A 25,281-nucleotide genomic window follows, 5' to 3' on the forward strand; every position below is an offset into this window, starting at 1 on the left:
AAATAAAAGCAAATCTAGACTTATGTAAGGAGACCTTTCGATACAATGAATACGGAGAAATATCCAGTTTGAAGACCTACAATCATCTCAAAAAACAAACATAAAAAGGGATTTTTCTTTTAAAAGTAGGGGTAAATGAGAATTAAGTTGAATGGATGAGAAGAATGAAAGAACGATCATAAGAAATGAAATCAACAAATTGTTTTGTGCATGTATGAATGTCACAATGAATACCACTATTATGAATAATTATAATATACCAATAAAAATTTTTAAAAGAATGTGGAGATAAGGGAATTTTGTATACTGTTGGTAGAAACATAAATTAGCATTTTAATTAATTCTGGTACTTCTCTTAATAAAAAAATTGTTTTAACACGTATCAATATGGTGTTGCTTTTGGGAGGGACACTGTCATGAAACCTAAGGACACTGGGTTGCCAGTCCTTTTTTTGGGGGGGCGGGGAGGGGGGTACCTGGTCATGCTAAGTTGCAAAGGTGTCCCTCCTGTCTCAGATACCAAAGTAGTTAGAATTAGACATGCCCCACCACAAATGCTGGTATTATTTTTGATGGTGAAAGTTCAATGAAGAGGATGGTAAATTACCCTACATCAGTATTAGTGTTATCATTTCAACCAGACTTATCTGTTCAGGCAGTTGTGGTGAGGCACACCTCTAATCCTAGCTACTCAGGCGACTAAGGCAGGAGTACTGCAAGTCCGAGTGCAAGTCTAAGGTCAGCCTAAGCAATTAACAAAACTTTCTCAAAATAAAATGAAAAGTGCCAAGGGTATATCTCAGTGGTAGGGCTCTTACCTAGCACTCATAAAGCCCTGGATTCAACCCACAGTGGGGAAAAAATAGAATTCTCTTCCATATTGTTCTTTAGTAGAGAATACAACCTATGATATCACTTTAATTTTTAGGTGGTGAGATTAAACCCCAGGTCTCACACAATTTAGCAAAGTGTTCTACCACTGAGCTACACCTCATCAGTCCTATTATTGCTCTGAAGGATGAGTGTTCATAGATCCTTTATGTGCTAAATTACAAATACTATAGTTCAACTTGAAGACATAGTTTCCCAAAAGATATACTGAGAGAAATAGATGGTAGTATTTGTCCTTCTTATATGGATATTTCTTTTAACTAATCCCATAATCAGAATTGAGAAAACAAATATGAGAGGTCATCCTTGGAAACAATGATAGAGTTCAAAGGACTATACATTCACAAGAGAAAAATCAATTTTATTAGCAACTGCTTCCAAGCTTTTGCTGAATAAAAGGAAATTTACTTTCTTTTCTATTCAGATTATCTTAGTAAAGTCAAATTCAGCATTTTTTGTTCATTTTTCTGTGGAAATTCTGGATTGGGTTTTCATGAATATCATATAATTTCTTGGATAAAAAATATTACTCCTACAGGAGTAATAAATTTTCAGCTGTTATTTTGACTCTTTTTATTGAATTCTTTCTCTGCATTTATGTAATATCACATTGCTTCAGGCTGATTTTCAGTATGTTCTGGTAATGCTTTGTCTGGCCAGCTTGGATGCAAATACTGATAGAAGAGTAGCATAAAGCCAATGGATAATAGGTATGAGATAATGAGCTGTGTGGCGATTAATGATTCACAACAATTCAATAAAGTTTTCGCACCAAATAGACTAAATGCCATAATCATTATCACATTTTCTATAAACCGAAAACTGTGGTGTAGGGTTCTATGACCCCAGTTTGGTGTCTTGTCAATTATTTCCTCTTTTGACAACTGCAGTTTCACTGCTGACCAGCGGGAGAAGTTGATAGCAGCATATAATAGAGTGATCAAGATAAGCATCAGGATTGTTCCCACTGGATTGGAATTATTTTTAGTATGGCTAGGAAGATGGACACCATTTCTCCAAAACTCCAGCCACGGTGCCAAGAATAATATAAAAAATACAATTAATAAAAAGGGAATGCTCTTTAGCTTTAGAGATGAAGTAAAAAGCACCAGAGTCACTACACATGTGGTAATTTCCAAGCACCGCCATACCATGATGCAGATGAATTCTATTGCCTGAAGTTTAATGTTTACATCATCATACTTCATTTGGATAGCCAGTGTATTGCAGAGAATAGCTCCATAGGTAATTGATATTAATGAAAATGCCATCAGGAATGCTATTAAAAATAATATAAAAATATTAGAGAATATATTTAATAAATGATAAAAATATTTTATTTTAAATCTTTTATTTTAAAATATATCCCTCCTTACCATTTTGTATGGATTATAAAGTTATTCACTTATTCAAGAAAATAAGAACTTATTAATAATTCTATAATCAAGACAATAAATGTATTAATGTAAACATGTATTCCACATGGAAAAATAATCAAATTACAGATAGATACATAGATGAAATTGAGGAACTAGATTCAGATCTCATATGATATGTTAAACACAGAAGTAGTTTAATAAAAAATCATATGAATTAAACTTAAAAAGATAATTCAGTTTTTTGCAAAAGCTAGCATAATACCTGGTGTAAAAAAAAAGGTAATACCATATGCTAGGGTTGCAGCAGAAAAATGTAAAACAGAGTTACAATAAATCCTAGAAATGGAGATGACAGATGGGATAACAGGTATTGGAGAATGTGAAATATTAAAAACAACAAAATTAAATTAAATGTAAGTTATTTTCAAGAACATTTCAAGAAAAATTTATATATGAATGTTTGATTTTCCTTCAATACTGTTCTTCCTTAAATTAGACAAAAACATATGGAAAAATAAGAATATAAAGAAAATTAATAGTCTACTGAAATAATTTTATACTATGTTCCATTGAAAGGATAAATTATTTTTGCATATATTGTATAAATAATGTTGATATGTTCTTCACTCATTATACAACTAAGCTAGGAAAAAAGAAAGATCAAATAATAAATCCTCTTGTAAATTAAAAAGAGGAAAGCCAAATTCAATAAGTGCATAATTAAAAATAAAACTGTAAAAGCAGCCAGGCATGGTGGCATACACCTTGAATTCCAGTTATTTAGGATGCTGAAGCAAAAGGATTGTACGTTTTCAGTGAATTTTAGTACTAGTGAGACCTGTCTCAAAAAAATCCTCTCAATCATTACTTGAATATATCAAGAAATAAAGTTAATTGAAAGTAAATGACCTAAAAATCCAATTTGAGAAAGCAAAACAACAAATTAAAAATCCACAACAGCTGAGAAAAAATTAAGAAAATAAAATTACTATGAATTATAAAAGTCAATATGAATACTAATTTGAAAGCTGTAAGTATTTCTAATATAAACCTTTTTAAAAATGAAATCAATAGGAAACATAAAGATAAATATTGTAATACAAACCTTTCAGAATACAAAGGAAACCAACTCAAAAATCAATAGAGAATATTCAGGATCATTTAAGAATAGTAAGTAAAATTTTACAAAAATTACTTCTAACATCTAACTGAATGTTCAATTTTAAGAAAGACAAAAACTAAAATTCAAAGAACAAGTTAATGTTTTCAAAAGAAAAATTCTAAAAAGTGTAAAATATATGTAAGTATTAAGCATAGGTCTGAGTTGTAGCTCATGGTAGAGTGCTTGTCTTGCATGTGTTAAGCACACCATTCAATTCTCAGCACCACATAAAAATAAATAAATGAAATAAACATATTGTGTCCTTCTACAACTAAAATATTTTTAAAAAATGTATTAAGGGTAATAGCAGAGAAGGAATTCTAACAAAGGAATTTGTAAGTTTTCAAATCATTTAATTATATTAAAAACAAATTAATATAAGCTTAATGATATTGTAAGTATTTATCTTTATTTTTCTTATTTATTTATTTTTATTTTTCTTATTTATTCATTTAAATTATTTTGGTACTGGCGATTAAACCCAGGAGTACATTACCACTAAACTATTTCCCCAGTCCCCCGCTTTTTTTTTGAGATAGAGGACTCCTAAATTCCTGCAGTTGTTGTAGTTACTGACTTGGAATTTATAATCGTTCAATAGAGTCAGAGATTACAGGAATATATCACTGTGCTAGGATATTGTTAAACATTTAAAATGTATTAAATTCAATAATTTTGACAAATCTGCATTAGCTATATAAAGATATATTTATCTATATCTTTTAGAGATAAGAAATAAAAAAATTAAGAAACTTGCCCCTGAACAGTAATTGATAAAAGGACATGAGCACACAATTCAAAACAGAATATCTATAGAATCTGCAGTATAAACACCCTACCTTTAATCCCAAACAGTACAAAAGAATAAGATAATAAAGCCAAAGGTTGGACTCAGTTTGGAATTCACAAGATAAAATTATTTTTCATGTATTCACATTGTATTTTCTACATTTTAACATCTGCAAAATACTTTTCTCACAACAAATTACATTATAGATCATTCCATTCTAAAACAAAAATATTTATCCCATCATTTGTGGTGGCTTGCATAGTTAAGGTTTAATAACTATATTTTGGTTTAAAAACTGAAAGCTTTATGTGATTTAATGATTTAAGATACATAAAAATGTGCTTTTAAAAAATATTTTTTTGTACTTATTTATTTATATGTGGTGCTGAGGAAATGTGCTGACTGGTTTTAAACTGGAATCTAAATCCATTTATTATCTATTTCTCTGATAGATTTTTTAAAATAAAAATGTTTTATACTATATATATATATATATATATATATATATATATATATACACACACATACATAGAGAGAGAGAGAGAGAGAGAGAGAGAGAGAGAGAGAGAGAGAGAGAGAGAGAGAGAGAGGGAGGGAGATTATCCTTATATAATTTTCAAAACTATGACGATTTTAATTTTGAAGTTCAGATATATGCTAAAGCAACTTTATTTTCCTCAAAAAAACATATTTTTATCATTTTTAAAAATATTTATTCTGATTGACATCTCTGTAGCAATGTATTATATGATTTCTATCTTTTAATGGTTTTATGTTAAAGCGTATTTTAGTCCAGTTTGAAAATTGGAAAATGGTTGTTTTCAAGAATTAATTTAATTTTCTATTTTCCTCTTTAATACTAAGTAAAAAATATTATAATTTTGTCTTATTTATATAGTTTAATTTATCGAGTCATTCTATTATTCTTTCTTCTATTTACATACCAAATTAAACTATTAGAGACATATATATGAAAGGTATACACACCTAGTGACTGTTTTATTATTATTTTATTTATTTTGGTATTGGGGATTTAACTTGGGGGCACTCAGCCATTGAACTACCCCTATTTTGTATTTAATTTAGAGACAGGTTCTCACTGAGTTTCTTAGCACCTTGCTGTTGCTGATACTGACTTTGAAATCTTGATCCTCCTAAGCCTCTGGAAATATGGGCTTGAGCCACAGATCCGAGCTTTTTTCTTTTTACTTTTTATTTAGTAGATTTACAGACAATAGTGTCTAGAGTGGTTCTGTGTACATAATACACAGCTCCCCCCTCAAGGATTGCATTTTATATAATCCAATTTATGGGAAAATGAGAAAGTTTCAATGCATGTGAATTACCCATTTTATCCATACATAACTTCAAGTAACTGTCACTCCAATCAAGATACAAAACCAGAAAGAAGTTGGGGAATGAGAATGATCAAATTATGTTATGTTCATGTACAACCATGGTATAATGAGTTAATGAGTTCCACCATTACACATAATTGTAATATACAAATATTTTTTTAAAAAGATATAGAGCTGGGTGTGGGGGCATACTCCTGTATTTCCAGTACCTCAAAAGTCTATGGCAGGAGGAACGTAAGTTCAAAGCCAGCCTCAGCTACTTAGAAAAACACAAACCAATTTAGTGAGACCCTGTCTCAAAATAAAATATAAAAAGTGGCTCAGTGGTTAAGTACCTATGATTTAATTCCCTGTAGCCAAAAACAAAACAAAAATTTAAGGAATAGAACAGTAATATAGATTAAGTATTTCAACTTCTCAATTTCTATTATCACATTATTAGACCTTATCTACACTTGTGGAACTGCCTTTAAGCAACAAATAATTCAACTTACCTCTACTCAAAGGCCATTCTCTTACGGTGAAAGTGATATACAACTGAAGAATTAATTGTGGAACAGAACCAAGAAAGGCCTGGATCACTGACATGCACTTGAAAGCCTTGAACTGCATAAAAATTCCATGGATTGAGAGAACAATCTCCCTTTTCAATATCATATGTCGTCTGCTCATACTAACTTGAGTCTCTTTCTTCTGTTGTTCAAGCTTTTTCAGCAATTTATGGTAATTTATAATGACATACAAACACCTGTAAAAATGAAGTAACATGTAGGATTAACATTCTTGGTGACAGATGTGTTGAAATATTTGGTAAATTATTAAATAAATTTCCAATCTTATAGAAAAGAATCTTATGGAAAGATTAACAAGCTATATAATATACAATTCAATTTGTCTCTTCCAAGTTAGTTACTATTTTCACCTTGACACATAATATCCCCATCTTGATCCATGTGTTTCTATCCTCATATAAATGTTCTAAAAAGAAAAACAAAGAAATGCTTTATATGTTACTGAAAATCTTTTGTAAATATTAATGGTTTTAGATGTTTTTTTCCATGATATAAAACTATTACAGTTCTGTTTCAAAGTACTCAAATTTATCATTGTAATAGTTTTATTATTTTTTATTAATATGTCATCTAATATCCTTTAACACTATAGTCATATATTTTTTAAATCAAAATTTTAAACTTTAATTAGTAAAGAAAATTATAGAAGCAAATAAAAAATATAAAAACCTTGCAGTAGAATTTAACTTCAAAATAATTACGCAATTTTTACAATTCAAATTCTATTAAAAATGTCACAAAAATACCATGTATGAATAAGAAAATAAAATAACCTCAAAACACTTCAGATATAATACTTACAAGACAGAAATAAATCCAATATTTTTAAAAATAAAAGTTTCACAATTATAAAACAGAAAACATCTCAACATTGAACAAATCTTAAGAACAGAGAACTTGTACACAATAAGAAATAATAGTTGAAACAAGAAAAAACAGTAGAAAATAGATGATTATACTTTGTGTCTCACTTAGAAGTTTCCATACTTCTAAATTAATTACAAAAAGAAATAGGAAATGACATTATTTTAAAAAAAAAGGATAGGAAATTTTCAGTTGTTAAAATCATAAATTCTCAGATACAAGTAGTCTTATGTATACCAAAAAGATATATAAAGACTAAATGAGTTACATAGTTATAATTCACATATATGAAAGGCTCATAGAGGTTAAATACACAGAAACAAATAAATCAGTGTATGACTTGGAGGTTGACTGTGCTGAGAAACAAGGCTTCTTTTCCCAATAGTGCAAATGTTCTAAAAGTGATTGTCAAGATGGATTCACAAATCTGTAAATCTACCAAAAACACTGAATTTAAAATTTTAATGGGTGAAATGAATAGCATATAATTACAACTTAAATTATGTGAAATTTAACATTTTAACATTTAACATTTAATTTTTTTTTATTATATTGGTGTGGTGCAACATAATAAGGGACCTAAGCATGGTAGGCAAGCACTCTATCACAGAGCCATATCCCCAGTCCTGGTTTTGAGCTTTTATGATTTGTGAAGGAAATTAAGATATTTAACTTTATAACTAAGATAATGCATATAATTAGATAAAATATAAAAATTTTAGGGTTGTTATATCTACTAATATAAAACATTAAATTCAAAACCAATGCAGTTTTTTTTTCTCTTTCAAAAAATAGTGAATAAATAAATTGTTAATTCAATTAATGTATGGAAGGGGGCAATGAAGAATGAGAGGCTTTGTCCTAAAATCTTAATAATCATAGAAAATGGAAATGTTCAAGATTCATTGTTAAGAGACTTACCCGAAATATAAGAACTTTCAAAAGATGAAAATAAGACAGAAACTAAGAACTTAACTTACTTTTCTTCAAAATATTTAGTATAAAACTCTCAATAATTTTACATAAAATTAATATATAATTATAATTTTCAACAACACATTAATAAGTTTGATAAAGTGGTCATTTTGATAATACTTTTCCAATTTAGTTCATATGAAACATTTACAGCAGCTGTCCTCAAATCAGTTTATAAGATTTAATTTATAAGGCATAGTCTAAAATATATAAATTATTATTTTTAAAAGCAGTACTTTTTATAGTTCACTGGCACATTAATCTTGTTATATAATGATGACTATTTTTTATTTGTTTTAATTAGTTTTAATCAGTTACAGTACAATGACCTTGACATTTCATACATTTGAATCAGATGGGATATAATTTCTCCTTTTTGTGAGTATACGGTTGCAGAATCACATTGGTCATGCATTCACATATATGCGCAGGGAGATAGCAAGGATAACCACTTTTTGAATGTACCAGAGACTCTGACAGTCTGTACACTTGTTTGTTTTCCTCATTTCATCACTTATTTTATCAAAAGTGCATTATTGCTAGCTTCAGTGGCACATCTGTAATTCCAGGAAGTAGGGAGGCTGAGGAAGTAGAATCCCAACCAAATTTAAAGCCAACCTCAGCAGTGTGGTAAAGCTCTAAGCAACTTGCTAAGATCCTGTCTCAAAATTTAAAAAATAAAGAGAGCTGGGTGTTGTGTCTTAGCATTAAAACACCTCTGGGATCAGTCTCCAGTACCAAAACAAACAAACAAACAAAAAGCAACAAAATCCCCAAAATCTACAAAGTAAACAAAATCTAGGAGACCTGAATAAGATATTTATTTAAAAAATATATGCATACTAAGTGAAATAAGCCATGTACCGGAATGATATATTGTGAATGTCCTCACTTATAGGACATTCACAATATATCATTATTGTAGGAGCTAAAATATTGAAATCATAGAAGTAGGGAATAGAATAGTGCAAAAAAGAAAATATAGTATACGTTATATATTAGATATTGTGTTAGATATTGTGCAACAAAATAGAAAAAAAATAGGACTAAAAGTTCCCCCAAAATAGAAATAAAAAATGTTTAAGGAGATAGAAATTGTAATTACCCTGATTTAATCAATAGATACTGTATATATGTATTGAATCATCTATCACACTGTACTCATACAAATAATACATGGCACTAAAACAAAATGTTTAATATGAAAAATATATGCAAGAATGTGCAACTACTTTTTTTTTTTAATGTGAATTAAACCTGGGCATGGTGGCACATGTCTATACTACCAGATACTGAGGCAAGCAGCCACAGCAATTTAATGAAGTCTTAAGGAACTCATCAAGACCGCATCTCAAAATAAAAAATTCACCCCTGAATTCAATCCGTAGTACTAAAACACACACATACACACACACACACAAATTATAATGTAAACAAAATTGCAACAATTTTCATATGTCCAGTTGAGGGGAAAAATCATAAGATGTTTATAAGCATATTAATTATAATATTCCTTTGAGGAAAATCTGGATGCATCTATCAAATTTTAAAATTTACTGCATATTTTTCATAGATTCTTTTAAGATAGCAAAAAATATTTATTTGGGAAAAACATTAAGTAAATTATTGTTTAATCATACATTGATTTATTATGAAACTTCTACAATAAGTGCATAAATAATTTTTAAAAAAATAACTAATATTAAGAACCTTCTAAAGCTCAATAGCTAATCTGAGAAGAAAAGTTCTTTTTTTTTTTTTTTAAATTATGTGGTGATTCTCACGAGTAATTCCAGTTACTAGGGATAGGCAGAAAAATCACAATTTTTAGGTCAGCCCTTGTAACGCAGCAAGCAAGACACTCTTATAAAAAAGGTATCTATATAATATTTAAAATATTATTTTATGGGGGCACAATTCACAAGCCACTTGTCAAGCAGGAAGAAACTTTATTTTTAGCACCCACACCGCATGCCGCACCACGCGAGCTCTCCAGGAATTGCCCCAGAGCTCATCCTCCACCCCCAGCACTTCCCAACCTAACTCTACCCACCAACTCCACCCACCCACTTTCTAGGAATTCAGCAAGAGCTCCACCAGAACTCCTGGAACACCGCCAACTCCACCCTGGCAAAATGCCAGGCACCATCCCGACTGGGCTGCAGCTCTCAACATCTCCCCCTCTCTGTTTAATTAAACAAAGGGCATGTGGCTTAGGGACCGTGCCTGTCTTAGGTTGTCCAATACTACATATGGTCCTTACCTGTCATCAGATGAGCTGACCTCAAGGCGTCAGCCTCCCGTCTTAGGTTGGTACCATTGCAATTGGATCTTACCCTTCATTGACTACCGGTACAGCATACAGCCACACCTGTGGATAGGCCTTCATACCAGTGTGGGGGTGAGGTTCTTTGCCTCACCTCTGTTGGCCCCCAAATTTTAGCTGAATGACCAACACAAGCAGAAAGGAGGAGGATACAAAATGCCATGACACCAAGCCAATTGACAGCTCCTTTTGAAAAAAATATGTCCATTTCCTTCCAAAGCAAATCGACTTTTTGATTGAGCATCACTTGTTGAGTTATATTATTCATTGATGCATCAGTTTATACAGTTTGTTGTGATAGCTATTGAAGAAGCTGTAGTTTGGTTTTATCTTTGACTTCACCGGCACTGGGATGAAGATAGGAATTCTGACAATGATGGCTAAAGAAAAAATTACATAATATTCCAGCAGGCAATAAAAGAAAGCAATTTTCTGAACAATTTACATTATCCTGAACAGAATTATTAAATATAATGAAAAGAAAAGGTGAAAGTAAACAAACAGATCTGTTAACCTCCTATTTTGTTCACATATTAAAACAATCCTCAACAGCTGTTTACCCAATTTAAATTAAACCATTTAAATCACGTGAATAAGAAAAATATTTGGATCCATTTTTTCATGAGCACTCATCATATATGATATATGGACATATGCACATACAGACATACAACACAAAACACAAGTGTGCACACATAATATAATACATACAACACATAACATAATAGTAAAGGCCTTATAACTTTTTACAGGTGAAATCTCCATTGCAATGTTTAAAAACTCCATAGTCAAAAAATAGAAATGATCAGCAAAACATTAACCTAGGTCTGTATGAGCTCAAAAAACAATATAGAACTTCATGATGTGGGAAAGGGCAATAATAAAATAGATATTCAAAAAAAGCATCCTGGTTTCATTTGCCTCCAGGTATGGAAGAACCACTGTCGCAGATGTAAGGATAGCCAAACTGGAGTTCTGGATATCAGCTGTTATGGATTTGAGCCAAATCATCCTTTTGTTCTGTAGAAATTGCTTTAGTTAATCTCTCTGGAATCCAAATCAGCTGCTGTTCTCCCTGTGGAAACACAAAAACAGACCCCCGACTCCAGAAAATCACTGGGTCAGGACCTTTCCATTGTCCTCTTAGAATATCCTTCCAAAGTACCTTGGGCTTATGCACATTTTTTAGAAACATATGCCTTTCTGCAGGATTAAGCCCTGATGAATCCAAATTTAAAAAGTTTAGAGTATTTTAAGTTTATCTTTGGGGGATATATACCCCTTCCCAATTCCCTCTTTTTGCTTTAATAAGTTCATTTTAATAGTTTGATGAGCTTTTTCAACTATGCCTTGTCCCTGTGGATTGTATGGGATTCCTGTTATATGAGTAATGCCAAATGATGAGAAAAATTGTTTAAAAGAGGTAGAAGTATAACCAGGGGCACTATCTGCTTTTAACTGTTCAGGAACGCCCACAGTGGCAAAATATTGTAAGCAATGAGCTATAATATCTTTAATTTTTTCTCTGGCATGAAGGGAGCCCATCAAAAATCCAGAAGAAGTATTAACTGTAACATGTAAATATTTTAATTTTCCAAATTCTGGCAAGTGTGTGATGTCCATCAGCCAAATATGGTTAGGTATCAGTCCTGTAGAATTGACTCCAAGATTAACTTGTGGTAAAAAGGTCACACAATTTTGACATTGTTTTATTATTTGTCTAGCTTGTTCCTTAGTTATCTTAAAACACTTTTGTAAAGTATTAGCATTGACATGGAAAGTTTTATGAAAATTTGTAGCTTCTTCTAGTGTAGAGAAAATATGTAGGTCATGTGTAGTTTTATCTGCTAAATCATTGCCCAAACCAGGGGCTCCAGGCAATCCTGTATGTGTCCTGATATGTCCTATAAAGAATGGATCTTTTCTGTGCCAGATTAGACTTTGAATAGTGGAAAGCAAAGAGAAAACAGTAGGGGAAGGGGAAATCCTACCAGCATCTTCAAGGGATACTATAGCATTAACTATATACTGACTATCAGAAAATAAATTAAATACAGAATATTTAAACATCACAAAAGCTTGTAATACTGCATTAAGCTCTACCTTTTGAGCTGATTGTTTGGGTACTAAAAATGTAAAAGTTTGATCAGGTGTAAATACTGCTGCTGTACCATTATTTGACCTATCAGTGAATATATTTGGAGCATTCATGATAGGTGTTTTTCTTGTCATTTTTGGAAAAACTACAGGATGCGATGACCAAAAAGACAATAAAGGATTAGATGGTAAGTGGTTATCAAATGAAACATTAGATTTGCACATGATTATTGCCCAAGTATTTAACTCATTAGCTAACTCATCAGTTTGATCCATAGTTTATGGAGTAATAATTTTATTGGGAGAAATTCCAAATACTCCCTTTGTTGCTTTTATTCCTTTGAATATTAATTGTCATACAGCCTCAGGATACCTAGTAAGAATAGTTTTAGGAGAATAAGGTAAATGTATTGATAATAAGGGACCTTCTTGCCAAAATACTCCTGTAGGAATATTTTTGTTGGTAGTACAATAACTAATAAAGGCAAACTTATATCAATTCTATCCAAATGCATATTTTCCATATATGTTTCAATGATTTTTACTGCCTTTCTTGCTTCAGGCATTAACATTCAGGTGAATTTGGATCTGATGGACCTTTAATGATATCAAATAAAGGTCCTAGCTCTCCTGTTGGTATACCTAAATAAGGCCTTATCTAATTTATGTCTCCTAATAACTTTTGAAAGTCGTTAAGTGATTTGAGTTGATCTACTCATATTTGAATTTTTGGTGGACGGACCATGGTTGAGGATAATAGAATTCCTAAATAATTAATTGGAAAATTTAATTGTATTTTATCTATTGCTATCTCTAGATTTTATTTTTTTAATAAGTTTGTAAGTGTGGCATAGCATCTAGCAATGTGTTTTTTATCTCTGTGTGCTAATAATACATTATCCATATAGTGAAATATTTGTAGTTCAGGATTTTGATTTCTAAGTGGCTGGATTACTTTGTTAACATAAATTTGACACATAGTTGGGCTGTTAGCCATCCCTGATCAGGACCTTCATGATTCAGTGCAGGGATAGCAAATGCAAAACGTGGACTATCCTCAGGATGAATTGGAATTGAAAAAAAAAAAAAACAATCTTTAATATCTATAACTAAAACTTACCAGGTTTTTGGCAAAGCAGACAATTAGAGAATCACCCATTGAGCAGGTCCCATAATAACCATCTCATTATTAATGGCTCTTAAATCTTGCAATAATCCCCATTTACCAGATTTCTTTTTGATGACAAAAATGGGAGTATTATGGGGATATACAGAAGGTTATATATGTCCCTCCACTAATTGTTGTTTGACCAGGTCATGGGCTGCTTGTATCTTTTCTTTAGTCAGGGGCCACTGAGGAACCCATATTGGTCTTTCTGATTTCCAAGTAATTTTTATTGTCTCAGTGACCCCTCCTGAAAACTCAATCCATGTCTATCTCTTTCTTGATCTATTTGTATTGGTGCCACTATACTTTGTCCTTTTTCTTCCAATCCTTTTCCTTTCCTAAAACCTTGTCTAGCCATAATAGTGGGCACATTTGAATTGATGTTATTTGTTAATGTTAGTCCTAATTGATCTAGGACATCTTGTTCCCATAAATTTATAGGAAGATGGTTCAATACATAAGGCTGAATAGTTCCCTTACATCCTTTAGGATCCTCCCAATCTAATACCATTGCACTTCTATGGGGATTAGTCGCCACTCCTAGGCCTCGAAGCATTTGAGTGGCTTGTTGTAATGGCCAATGTTTTGGCCATTCTTGACGAGAGATGATGCTAAGGTCTGCACCTGTTTCCAGTAGCCCATTAAATTCATGTCCTTGAATATTTAGTTTTAGCATGGGGCAAGAATCTAAATTTAAAGAAAGCATAGCCCAATCTACACCTGTGGAGCCTAATACCTTGGAACCTCTTTCTACAGTGTGACTGGAAAATTTATCATGTAGGCTGGGTATTACTAATAACTGTGCTATTCTATCTCCTGGTGAAATTACTGATATACTCCTTGGAGAACTGGCTATAATTTTTATTTCACCTTCATAATCGGGATCAATTACCCCAGGATTTTTCATAAGTCCTTTTAGAGTAGAAGATCTGCATCCCAATAATAAGCCTACTGTTCTTTGGAGAAGAGGCCCTTTTACCCCTGTGGGAATAATTTGAACTCCCATCTCTGGAGTTAGTACTGCTCTGGTAGAGGTGCAGATGTCCAATCCTGTGCTCCCTCTGGTTTGTCTAGTGAGAGATCTAATGGATAATGTGTCCTGGGCACTACCCTGATGGTGTTGCTGTGTTCCACCAGTTCCCTGTATATTTGTGGTCATGGGCCCCAGAGCATTGGGACCCCCTGTTTGTTTTTTGGCAATGGAGCTCAATGCCTTTCTCCACGATATCATGGGTAAACACCTGGTTCTTGTCCATTTTTTGATAACGGAGTACCCTCTGTGGTGGTTTGAGAATGGCATTCATTAGCTCAATGTCTCCCTCTACGGCATCATGGGCAAATACCCAGTATTCTACCTCTTTGATACCTAGTTTTGTTAAACCCTCCTCCTATGGTCAATTCCTTTTAAAATGTCCTGTTTGTTCACAATTGTAGCATGTTTTTGGCCTGGCATCTAAAGCCTGTTGTACTGCAGCTGCCAAGACTTGCCCTTGTTCAATAATGTCTCTAAATAATTTAATATATGTGTTTAAATATCCATGTTTCCATGGTCTAATGGCCTCCTTACACCATCTGTTTGCTTGTTCATAGGCTAGCTGTTTAATTAATGGCATTGCTTGTTGTGTATCCCCAAAAACTCTGCTAGCTATGTGAATAAGCCTATCTACAAATTCAGCGTAAGGTTCATTAGCTCCTTTTATTACCTTAGATAATTGACCTTGTAAATCTCCATGTCCTTGTAAAGTCTTCCATGCCCTAACCACATCTGCAGCAATTTGTGAGTATATGGCAGGATCATATGCAATTTGTTGCTGCTGATCCTCATAAGGTCCCTTTCCTAACATCATATCTAGATTTCTCCGAGGATAACCGGCTGCTGCATTTCGCCTAGCCATCTCCATGCAAAATTCCTCATTGGCAACTTCCATAACAGGTATTGTCCTCCATTTAGCACAGCTTTATATATACTAGTCCAATCTGCTGGTGTCATGTTCAAGTTGGTAATGGATTCGACCATGCTTACAGTGAAGGGTGCTTGAGGACCATAGGTTGTTACAGCCTCTTTTAGCTGCTTCACTGTTTTGAAATCTAAAGCATGGTGACTTCGCTGCCCTTCTGCCTGCTCAAATACAGGGCATGCTAATCTTTGAGGTCCTGTCTCAGGATCCCATCTTTCAACTATTGGGGTTGGCGGCCCCCCAACACATGTTGTCTCCATATTTGGATTTGTTGGTTGGACACTTATGCCCTCTGGTGATAGAAAAGTGTTAGTAGCAGCCTCCTGTTTTAACTTCTCCCCTGATAGCCCTTCCTCCTCTAGACTTTTTTCCTTTGTCTGACTAACTCGAGAGACTTCCTCTTTTACTTGATGTAAGATGTCTTCTCCTAGACTAAGCAAACAAGATTGTACCAACATCCAGAATGGTAATGTGCCACCTGGCAGAGTTCCTAGGCTTTCCTTTTGTATCTTTTTTAAATCTTCGCCATGATGTTTCCATTGTGATATATTTAACAACCCCTCTGTAATGAACCATGGCTACACCTTTGTATCATCTTAATGAATGCCCTAACTGTTATTGATTTTACTGAGATGCCTCCTTCCTCTAGCACTTTACTTAACACCCTTTTGGTTAGGTTCTTACTAATTTTTAATTCCCTATTTCCGTGACGAAGATACCCTCACTAAGATAATGCAAAAGGAAACCGAGACAAAAATGAAACAAAAATGGAACAAAAATTCATTATATCAGCCTTTCTATCCTCCTGAAATGCCCATCCATCCTTTCTCCCTATCTATTCCTCAGACACAAATAGTTTTTCCTCAGATGTAAGCGGTTTTTCTTCCGTCTCACCTATCTCCAGGGACAGGCAACTTAAAACCAAAGCAAAACAAAATGAAAGAAGAATCTTAAAATGGCTACTCATCCTCTTGTCCTGCCCTCAGGGGTGAGAAGTTTACCTTATCACTTACCCTGAGTCGTTCCCCGTGCGGGCCACCAAATGCAGCAGTCTGGCTGGGCACAATTCACGAGTCACTTGTCAAGCAGGAACAAACTTTATTTTTAGCATCCACACTGCATGCCACACCACTCAAGCTCTCCAGGAATTCCTGGAGAGCTCAACCACCACCTCCAGCACTTCCGTGAGCACTCAACTGGAACTCTACCCACCAACTCCACCCACGCGAACTTTCTAGGAATTCCACCAGAGCTCCACCGGAACTTAGGGAACTCCGCGAACTCCACCCTGGCAAAACACCAGGCGCCATCCCGACTTGGCTGAGGCTCTCAACATCCGGCTGCGGCTCTCAACAAGTATATAAAATATTACTTATATATTTTATATATAAAATATTATTCATATAGTACATAAAATGTTATTTATATATTATATGTAATATGCCAAATACTATATTCAATATTTTATATGTATACGTTTAAAATGTTCAAGATATAGCTTAGAGCACTTACTTGTCTAGCATATGACAGGCTCTGGGTTCAATCCCTAGTAGGGAAAAAAAATTTTTTTTGTATAAGAAAGGTAGAATACAATCATATTGTATGTTTACATTATATCCATGGGAAAACTGCTAAAAAGCAGAATAGAAATCTTAAAAAAAGAGAATATGAGAAATGTGAATAATAGATATTAACATGTTTTTCCAACTATTTGATAACCATATATGTAATTCATTTGTTTTGTATATCACTTGCACATGAAAAATACAAATACAAGTTTCACATACAAGTATATAAATATTTATTGTTATTTAAAAATGCATGTTATTTAAAAATGCAAAATTCATATGAAATTTCTTCATTTCTGCTTAGGTTAAAAGTAGTTTTCCTGATAGAATTTGTCAGAATGTTGTAAATAAGTATAAAATTTTCCAGAGTAATTGTAAGTATACATTTTAAGTATACAAGTATATTGTAAATACTCTGTCTTAAGGGGAGAAATCAGAGTTTTTCCCAAAGCATTCTCTCTTTCATAGATTTCTATTTAAGAAGGAATGTCATTATGATAAGTAAAGAAAGGGTATAAAGGATAAAAACAAATTAATGACTTAATAACAATAAGATTATTTTAAAATGAGGAGGTAGGCAATGTTTATGTTGAAGATATTTTTACCAAATATTTTATTACCTATAATTACTCACTTTTCTTTAATTTGGATATCCTGGAGTGGGCAGCGGGAGGACTAGGGATTAAATTCAGAGGTACTTAACCACTAAGCTACATCCTCAATCCTTTCTATATTTCTTAATCTTAAGACAGGGTCTTGCAGAGTTGCTTAGGCCTCACTAAATTGTTGAGGCTGCTCTCAAACCTAAGATCCTCCTTCTTCAGCCTCCCAATACAGGTTATAGGGTGTGAATCATATGCTCAGCTAATTTAGATAATTTCAAAGATAATGAAAAATAAGCAATTCAGTATCATCTACTTGAAGGCATATTTTTATTTTTACATGTTTATTACAAAAATTATTACTCTAAGAAACACAAAATATTAATTTTGATTAAAATATCTAATTACATTTTTTTCTCACTGCTTAAGCTTATGGTTTCTTAATATTAACCAAAAGCTACTTACTTATTGAATTTGGTACTAATTTGTACTTCCATTTTTCTTGTTTACTCATAAGATCTTTACATTTAAGAGATATAATCAAACCTAAATTAAATGAGCTCAGGTCAATGACCCAAAATAATTTAATACACTTGGGATTAATTTTTTTGGCACTGAAAAACTTTTAATTTGAACTTGTACTAAAGTACAGATTTTCTGTATAGGATTCTAAGTTTAAGTTGCCTCAACAACTTAGGGGGCTGGGGTTGTGTGGCTAAGCAGTACAGCGCTTGCCTTGCACATGTGAGTCCCTGGTTTGGATCCTCAGCATCACATAAAAATAAACAAATAAAATAAAATATTGTGTCCATCTACAACTAAAAAATAAATATTAAAAAAAAACAAACACAACTACTTAGGGAGGCCCTAAGCAAGTAAGCAAGACCCTGTCTCAAAGTAAAAAATAAAAAGGACTGGGAAAGTAGTGCTCTTTGTTTAATTCCCAGTACCAAAAAGAAAAACAAAAACAACAACAACAACAAATATATATATGTATATATTCCCCCCCGCCCTCACACAAATCAACACAGTAACAAATTATAAGGAAATAGATTTTTTTTTGTACCAGAGACACTCTACTCCAGAGCCCATTCTCAATCCTTTTTATTGTTTAAGATAGGTACTAGCTAAATTGCTGAGGTAGACCTTGAACTTTGAATATTCCTGTCTCAGCCTTTCCAGTGGCTGGAATTACAGGCATCCACACTATGGCCTATGTAACTACATATTAATATTTCAAGTTTTAGCTATAAATTCTAGGTGCCTTGAAAACCTACAATTAAAATGGTAGATCCCTTCAACTTACAAGGAAAATGAGATGATTTTTCAAAGAGTTTCTCTCTTTTTTCTATTCTCATTTTTAAAATATAAACTGTTATCTTTATTTCTCCAAACTATTTAAAATACCTGGGCTGGGCACAGTGAAACACCTGTAATCCAGGAGGCTTGGCAAACTGAGGCAGGAGGATTTCAAGTTCAAAGCCAGCCTTCATAATTTAGTAAGGCCATAAGCAACTCAGTGAGACCCTGTCTCTATAAATAAAATACAAAATAGGGCTAGGAATGTGGCTTAGTGGTCCAGTGCCCTTGAATTCAATCCCCCACATTAAACAGAAAAAACCAAACCAAACCAAAAAAAAAAAACTATATTGGCAGAAAGAGAGAAATGATGAAGATCAAAATTTGATAAATGCACAAAACACAGAAAACAATTGATTCCTATTTCATTATAGACAATGATAATTATTTACTGACTGTTCTAGAAGTATGAAAATCAAACTAAAAGGAAAACATTTCTCAAGACAATGGTTTTACAACCTAAATTTTGTTAGTCTAGTATTTATAATCTATTTGTTTGAAACAATAAGTAAATGGGAAAAAGGCACTTACCTCACTATCGGTCCTAAAAAAAACAATGTGCCAAAATAGTAGTATAGCTTTATTTTTGTTCAAATCTTTGTGAAAAAACATTAGGGTAACCTGGTCCAAAACTATTCCCACAAAAAAGAAGCTGATGGTAAATGACATCCAGAATTTGTCATTATTATTTAGATAAATGTTAAACATATACAAAGCAGAGACAGTCTCACCACAATAGAGAAGAGATGAAAAAACAACACTAACTGGAAATTTTATATGGGATCTGTGGCCCAGGACCATTCTTTCTTCAAAAGATGAAACTCCATCAATATTTTCTTCATCAGGCCCTTCAAGCACTGTCTCCATTCTTGAGGTCCTGACAATTCAGATTTATTTTTTTTAAATCAGTTAATTAGTATGGTAGCCAATTCAAATAGAAAAAAAACTGTATAATTTAATATTCATGAAAAACATTAATAGGTAGATATAAATGTAGAATTCCATATGATAATTCTACACCTAAGAAATATTGAACCACATGATATATTTGCCATTTCATTTCAGAAAATGCTTTATAAACAGATAATCAAAAATTCTTTGAGAAAAAGGAAAAATAAGTTTTAAATAATCAAATTTTCATGACATGTAATAATACCAGCTCTTACCAATCAGATATCAATGAAGAATGAAAGAACTACTCATCCTGGTGTCTTTTCTTGTTTCTATGTCTTTCAAAGTAATAAACACCACAAGTTGCACTTATTGCTAGATATTGGTCATTAGGATATGAAATACTATTTTTTAATTGAGTTAATCCTAGAAAATTACTGTTATTTTAGTTTAAAAATATACACTGTCTAAGGCTTTCCACATATGCAAATGAATCTAAGCTAGCGCGCGCTCTCTCTCTCTCTCTCTCTATCTCTCAAATAAATTTCAAGCTTTTTTTGTCTGTTTGGTTTTTTATTATTTATTATTTATTTTTATTTTTTGTGGTGCTGGAGATTGAACCCAGGGCTTTTTGCATGCAAAGGAAACACTCTACCAACTGAGGTATATCCCTAGACCAAATTCCAGATTTTATTTGCAATATTTGCAAAGCTAATAATAATGACAGAATATAAAAGAGAATTAGTCATTAATACCTTAAGACAAATATAAAATAAAATGAAAAAGGAGGAAATGAAATGAAAATCATTAGCATGAGTAAGGACCCAATGAAAATTTGTAGGAAAAGATGAAAGCATGTCTTTAACACTTGTAATACTTCTGCATTGGCCTCTCAAGTGCCTGAGATTACAGGTATGTGCAACTCAGTTTATTATTACTGCAAAGGAAATACACCAAAAAGAATACACGATAGTAAACTTTTGTATTCCAAACATCTGTGTACCTGATGTAAAACAAATGAACAAACATTAAAGGATCAAATACAACCCAATGCAATAATAATGAATGACTTTAACATACTACTCTCACAAATCAGTTATCCAAAGTCCAATAAATCCTCTTCATACCTAAAAATTATAAATCAAATGGACCTAACAAACTAACATATATAGGATATTTCATCAAACAAGAGCTGAATTCACTTTACTCTCAACTGCTCATGGAACATTCTCCAAAACAGGCAATATTATAGGCTACCAAGTGAGTTACAGCAAATAGTAAGTGTCACGCCCCCTCAAAAAAGTATGATTCCTTGCATCTTGTAAAATACAAATGGATTAAGATCAGAAATCAAAAGCAAGAAGAACTTCTAGAAATGTAAAAATACATGGAGATTAAATAATGCATTTTTTTCACTAGGGATTGACATTTTACCACAGAGTAGAATACTTAGTCCTTTTCATTTATTTTGAGACAGGATCTCACTAACTTGCTTATGACCTCATTAAATTACTGAGGCTGGCCTAGAATATGTGATTCTCCTGCTTCAGCCTCCTCAGTGTTGGAATTATTGTCATGCGCCACTGCAGCCAGCAACAATACACTTTTGAATGATGAATGAGAGATAAATTAACTGAGAAACCAAACCAGAATACAGAAAGAATATATCAAAATCCCTGGTACATTCCAAAAGTGGTCCTAAAAGGAAAATTTATACCTGTAAGTACCTATATAAGACTACCTTTAAGGAGTTTACTTCCAGAAAAAAGCCATGGAAGATTAAAAAAATAATAATATCCCTCTAAGGCAAAGGCCAAACAGCCTTGCCATTTGAAAATGTCAAAAGACTGGGGGTCTCCTAAAGATAGGATTTCTCATTTGTGATACTGTGATGGTTAGGATAAAGAAAGAAATACTAAATCTTAAAGAAAGGTTCATGAACCACTGAGATACAAAAAGCATGCTTATAAATTTTTTATTTTTACCTTTTTCTTTGAGTCCTTTGATGGCTTCTCTTACCTTGGGTGGGTGGGGGAAGAGAGAGAGAGTGTGTGCACAGTCACTGAACCCTTTTACTGGGAAGAAGCCATTTAAATGAGGCAAGGGGTCAGGTTTCAGGGAGTTGAGTCTAGCTTCATGATGTCTATTGTCAGCTATTTACTGACATCCATGAAGGCTACATCCAAAGACAGAGCAAGAGAAGGGGACACACAAGAGAAGGGAGCTTCCATGGAATATTACAAAGGGATAGAATTTCAAAGGAATTGGTGAGTGTAGCTCAACCCCAGGGGTATGCCAACTCAGAAGACTGGCCTTGCTATCTGAGTTGAGGGGCAGGGAGAGTCACAAGTCATGGCACTATCATGCCAGACTACAGTAATCTTTCAGATCCCTGTGGTGTATCAGGACTGGAAGCCATAGTAAGTCAAAGTGGTTCCTCACATATTCTCCCTTTCTTAATATTTCAAGGCAATTAGGGAATCATATCTTTTAGTCACTGGATTCCTGGTCTGACATCAGGATCTACTATTGAAACACAAAAGGAATGAGTAGAAAACATATTATTATCTCAATGACATAATCAACTTGGAAGATCCAGGTTATTATTATTATTCTGCCAAACACTCATCAGAAGATTTTTAATCTTTTCCCAATTTTATTGGGAAGCATTGTGTTTGGCCATAGTAACAGACATTTTCATTGGCATGGCATTTAAGCCTTTCCACACACCATAAAGCAGAGGGCTCATTCACACTATTCATTACATTGACTTCTAGAGCATTTTAACTTAGTTCCCATTCTTCCAACAATACACTGGTGGATATTTTATGTAAATAATTGGACTGAATAAGAAAAATCTATTTTAATAATCTTATCTGACTATAAAGGATCTTGGAAGTAATTTAAGACAAACTATTAAGAAAATTTACATGTTGTAAGTTTAAAACATAGGCTGTAATTGTAGATGAAAGGAATAATATTTATAATAGTTACTCCTAAGAGCAGGTGCTTGCCTAGGTCTGATTAATTGACATCCACCTGTTTCAAAGCCTGAACATTAATTTCAGCATATTATAGCTCTGAAATATTAGCTGGCAATAACTAGTGATACAATAAGTTGTAGTTTTACAGGCTACAGGATATTCATCATCCTTTCTCTAAATTCTCACATTAAGGAGTCTACTAGGCCTATCAGTAATGTAAAAAAAAATGAAGAATTCAAACATCAAAACATTATTTTGGGTGCCATCTCACTGAAAGTTAAAGTTTCTAGGAGTTATGGCATCCTCAGGTGATTGTTCCAGTCCATTCTAGGAGACCAGCCTAAAATATATCCACTATTTCAGATACCTTGTGTTGTAGTGACAAGATATTTGTATAATATATCTACTTAGGAAAGGTGCCAATTTCTATTATAGAATGATCAGGGCAATAATACATTGGTGTATATTTTATGTAAATAACTGGCCTGAATGAGAAAAACCTATTTTTAATAATCTTTCTGACAATTGTCCAAATAAGTAAATATATATGCTTTCTTTTTCCTCAAAAGATAATCCCAGATAGCCTGATTACCACAGTATCAACATATAGGTATAACTGACCATTGTAGCCAGTACAATTAATCTAGATTCATGGGTGGACTTTCCAGTCCACACTGCAGTGTACATTAAAAATTGACCTGAGAAATGGGTCCAGTGAAATCTTTTCATAATTTTTATTTACCTGACAATCTCATAAAGCTGCACGGTTGTAAACTCTGCAGTTGAAAATTTATTTTCCTGTACCAGGTTTCTCAGTCATTTTCATTATGTCAGGGTTTAAATTCTATCTTTGAAATCTGATTTAACTTACTGAATCATGTTCAGCAACAGTAAAACTCTCAATGTCACAATTTAAGAAAAAAAATTAAGATACTTATAAGATAAATATATCTTATATATTTATAAATGTGTACCTGTGGGGTCCTGTTTTCCCCCTTTTCTTTGTTTAATAAAATTGAGTAAAACCTTGGCATAAGCCATAGTATCATCAGTTTAAGTTATAGATAATAGTACAAGTATTTAAATGATAAGATTTACCTTTTATTTGTTACTGTAATTTCCCAATATAGACTAGTTGATCCATCTAACAATTTAAAAAAGAACCCTTAATCTCCTTCTGAAAGAAGGTCTTAAAATATCTCAATGTTTCAGACACTTATAATTCTTCAGCAACAGGTCTTTGGCCCATGAACTTATAAGATGAAGGAAATACACAGGAAAACTGGCAGATACTGTTGCAGCTCTACAGTTATTCCACCTCCAATCCAAACCCTATCTGCCACCATTCTATAAATATGGCTCCACCAGTCCAATGCAGTATTTCTAACACTTGACATGACCAGCATTCTCCCTTGAATGTGTATTTACTTCCTAAATAAACCCTTATCTACACCTCTGTTTGGTGTGAGTTGAAAGTAATTTCTGTTATGTTTGCCAAGAATCTGTCTTGTCCAGAGACAATTTCCCCCTCCTCTCCAGGAATTCCTAAAACCTTTCTCTGGAAACATCTCTTCTTCCATGACAACACAAATCCACTATCTGTTAACCATCTACCTAGAACTATCTCCACAACAAGCAGTTGGACATTTGCCTTATTTTCTTACTTTGGGCCATTGCAAATAAAGTTGCTATGAATATTCATGTTTAAATTTTGCATGAATACATGTTTTAATCTTTCTAGGAGAAGTATTTTAGAATTATATGTTAAATCTGTTTAATCTTTCAATGAAACACCAACCCTTTTCTAAAGAAAGTAACAATTTCATGTTATATCTTCATAGCAATGTGTGAGACTACAAATTTTTTCATATTTCACCAATACATATCTTTCTTTCCTTTTTTTTTTACTATAGGCATACTTTTTACTGTAAGTATCTTGTTATTTTGGATTTTTCTAATGGCTAATTATGTTCAGTTTATTTTCATGTGCTTAGTTGGCTCGCTTGCCCATAATTTAAGTGTTATATTTTTATTATCATATTATGAGAATATATTCTAGATATAAGTCACTTATCAGATATAAGATGTACAAATATTTTACTCCCAGAATATGGGTAACTTTTACTTTCTTCATGATCTATGACAAAAGTTTAATCTCTGAAATCCAGGTTAATGTTTCTTTTACTGTTTGTGCTTTTGATTACCTCATCTAAGAAAACACTGTTTAATCTAAGGTCACAAAAATTTATTTTTACATTCTAAGACTTTTATAATATGAGCCAGAAGATTTTGCTTTTTGGAAATTTCTACATATTTTTGCAAATGGTGTGAAAGAGG

At 32.7% G+C, this 25,281-nt stretch overlaps 1 protein-coding gene across 1 annotated transcript; it reads right to left on the minus strand.

Annotated features, from left to right (window-relative positions):
• Positions 1-1,442: 1,442 nt before the first annotated feature.
• LOC124095510 (XK-related protein 3) lies at positions 1,443-19,936 on the minus strand. The gene is given in 4 exon segments (XM_046448677.1): positions 1,443-2,170; positions 6,075-6,328; positions 19,601-19,620; positions 19,622-19,936. Coding segments are annotated over 4 exon segments (1,317 nt in total).
• Positions 19,937-25,281: the final 5,345 nt, after the last annotated feature.

This window comes from Marmota monax, unplaced genomic scaffold (assembly GCF_021218885.2).
Source record: "Marmota monax isolate L192 unplaced genomic scaffold, Marmota_monax_Labrador192_F-V1.1 WCK01_AAM20220418_F8-fsc00642, whole genome shotgun sequence".
Lineage (NCBI taxonomy): Eukaryota > Metazoa > Chordata > Mammalia > Rodentia > Sciuridae > Marmota > Marmota monax.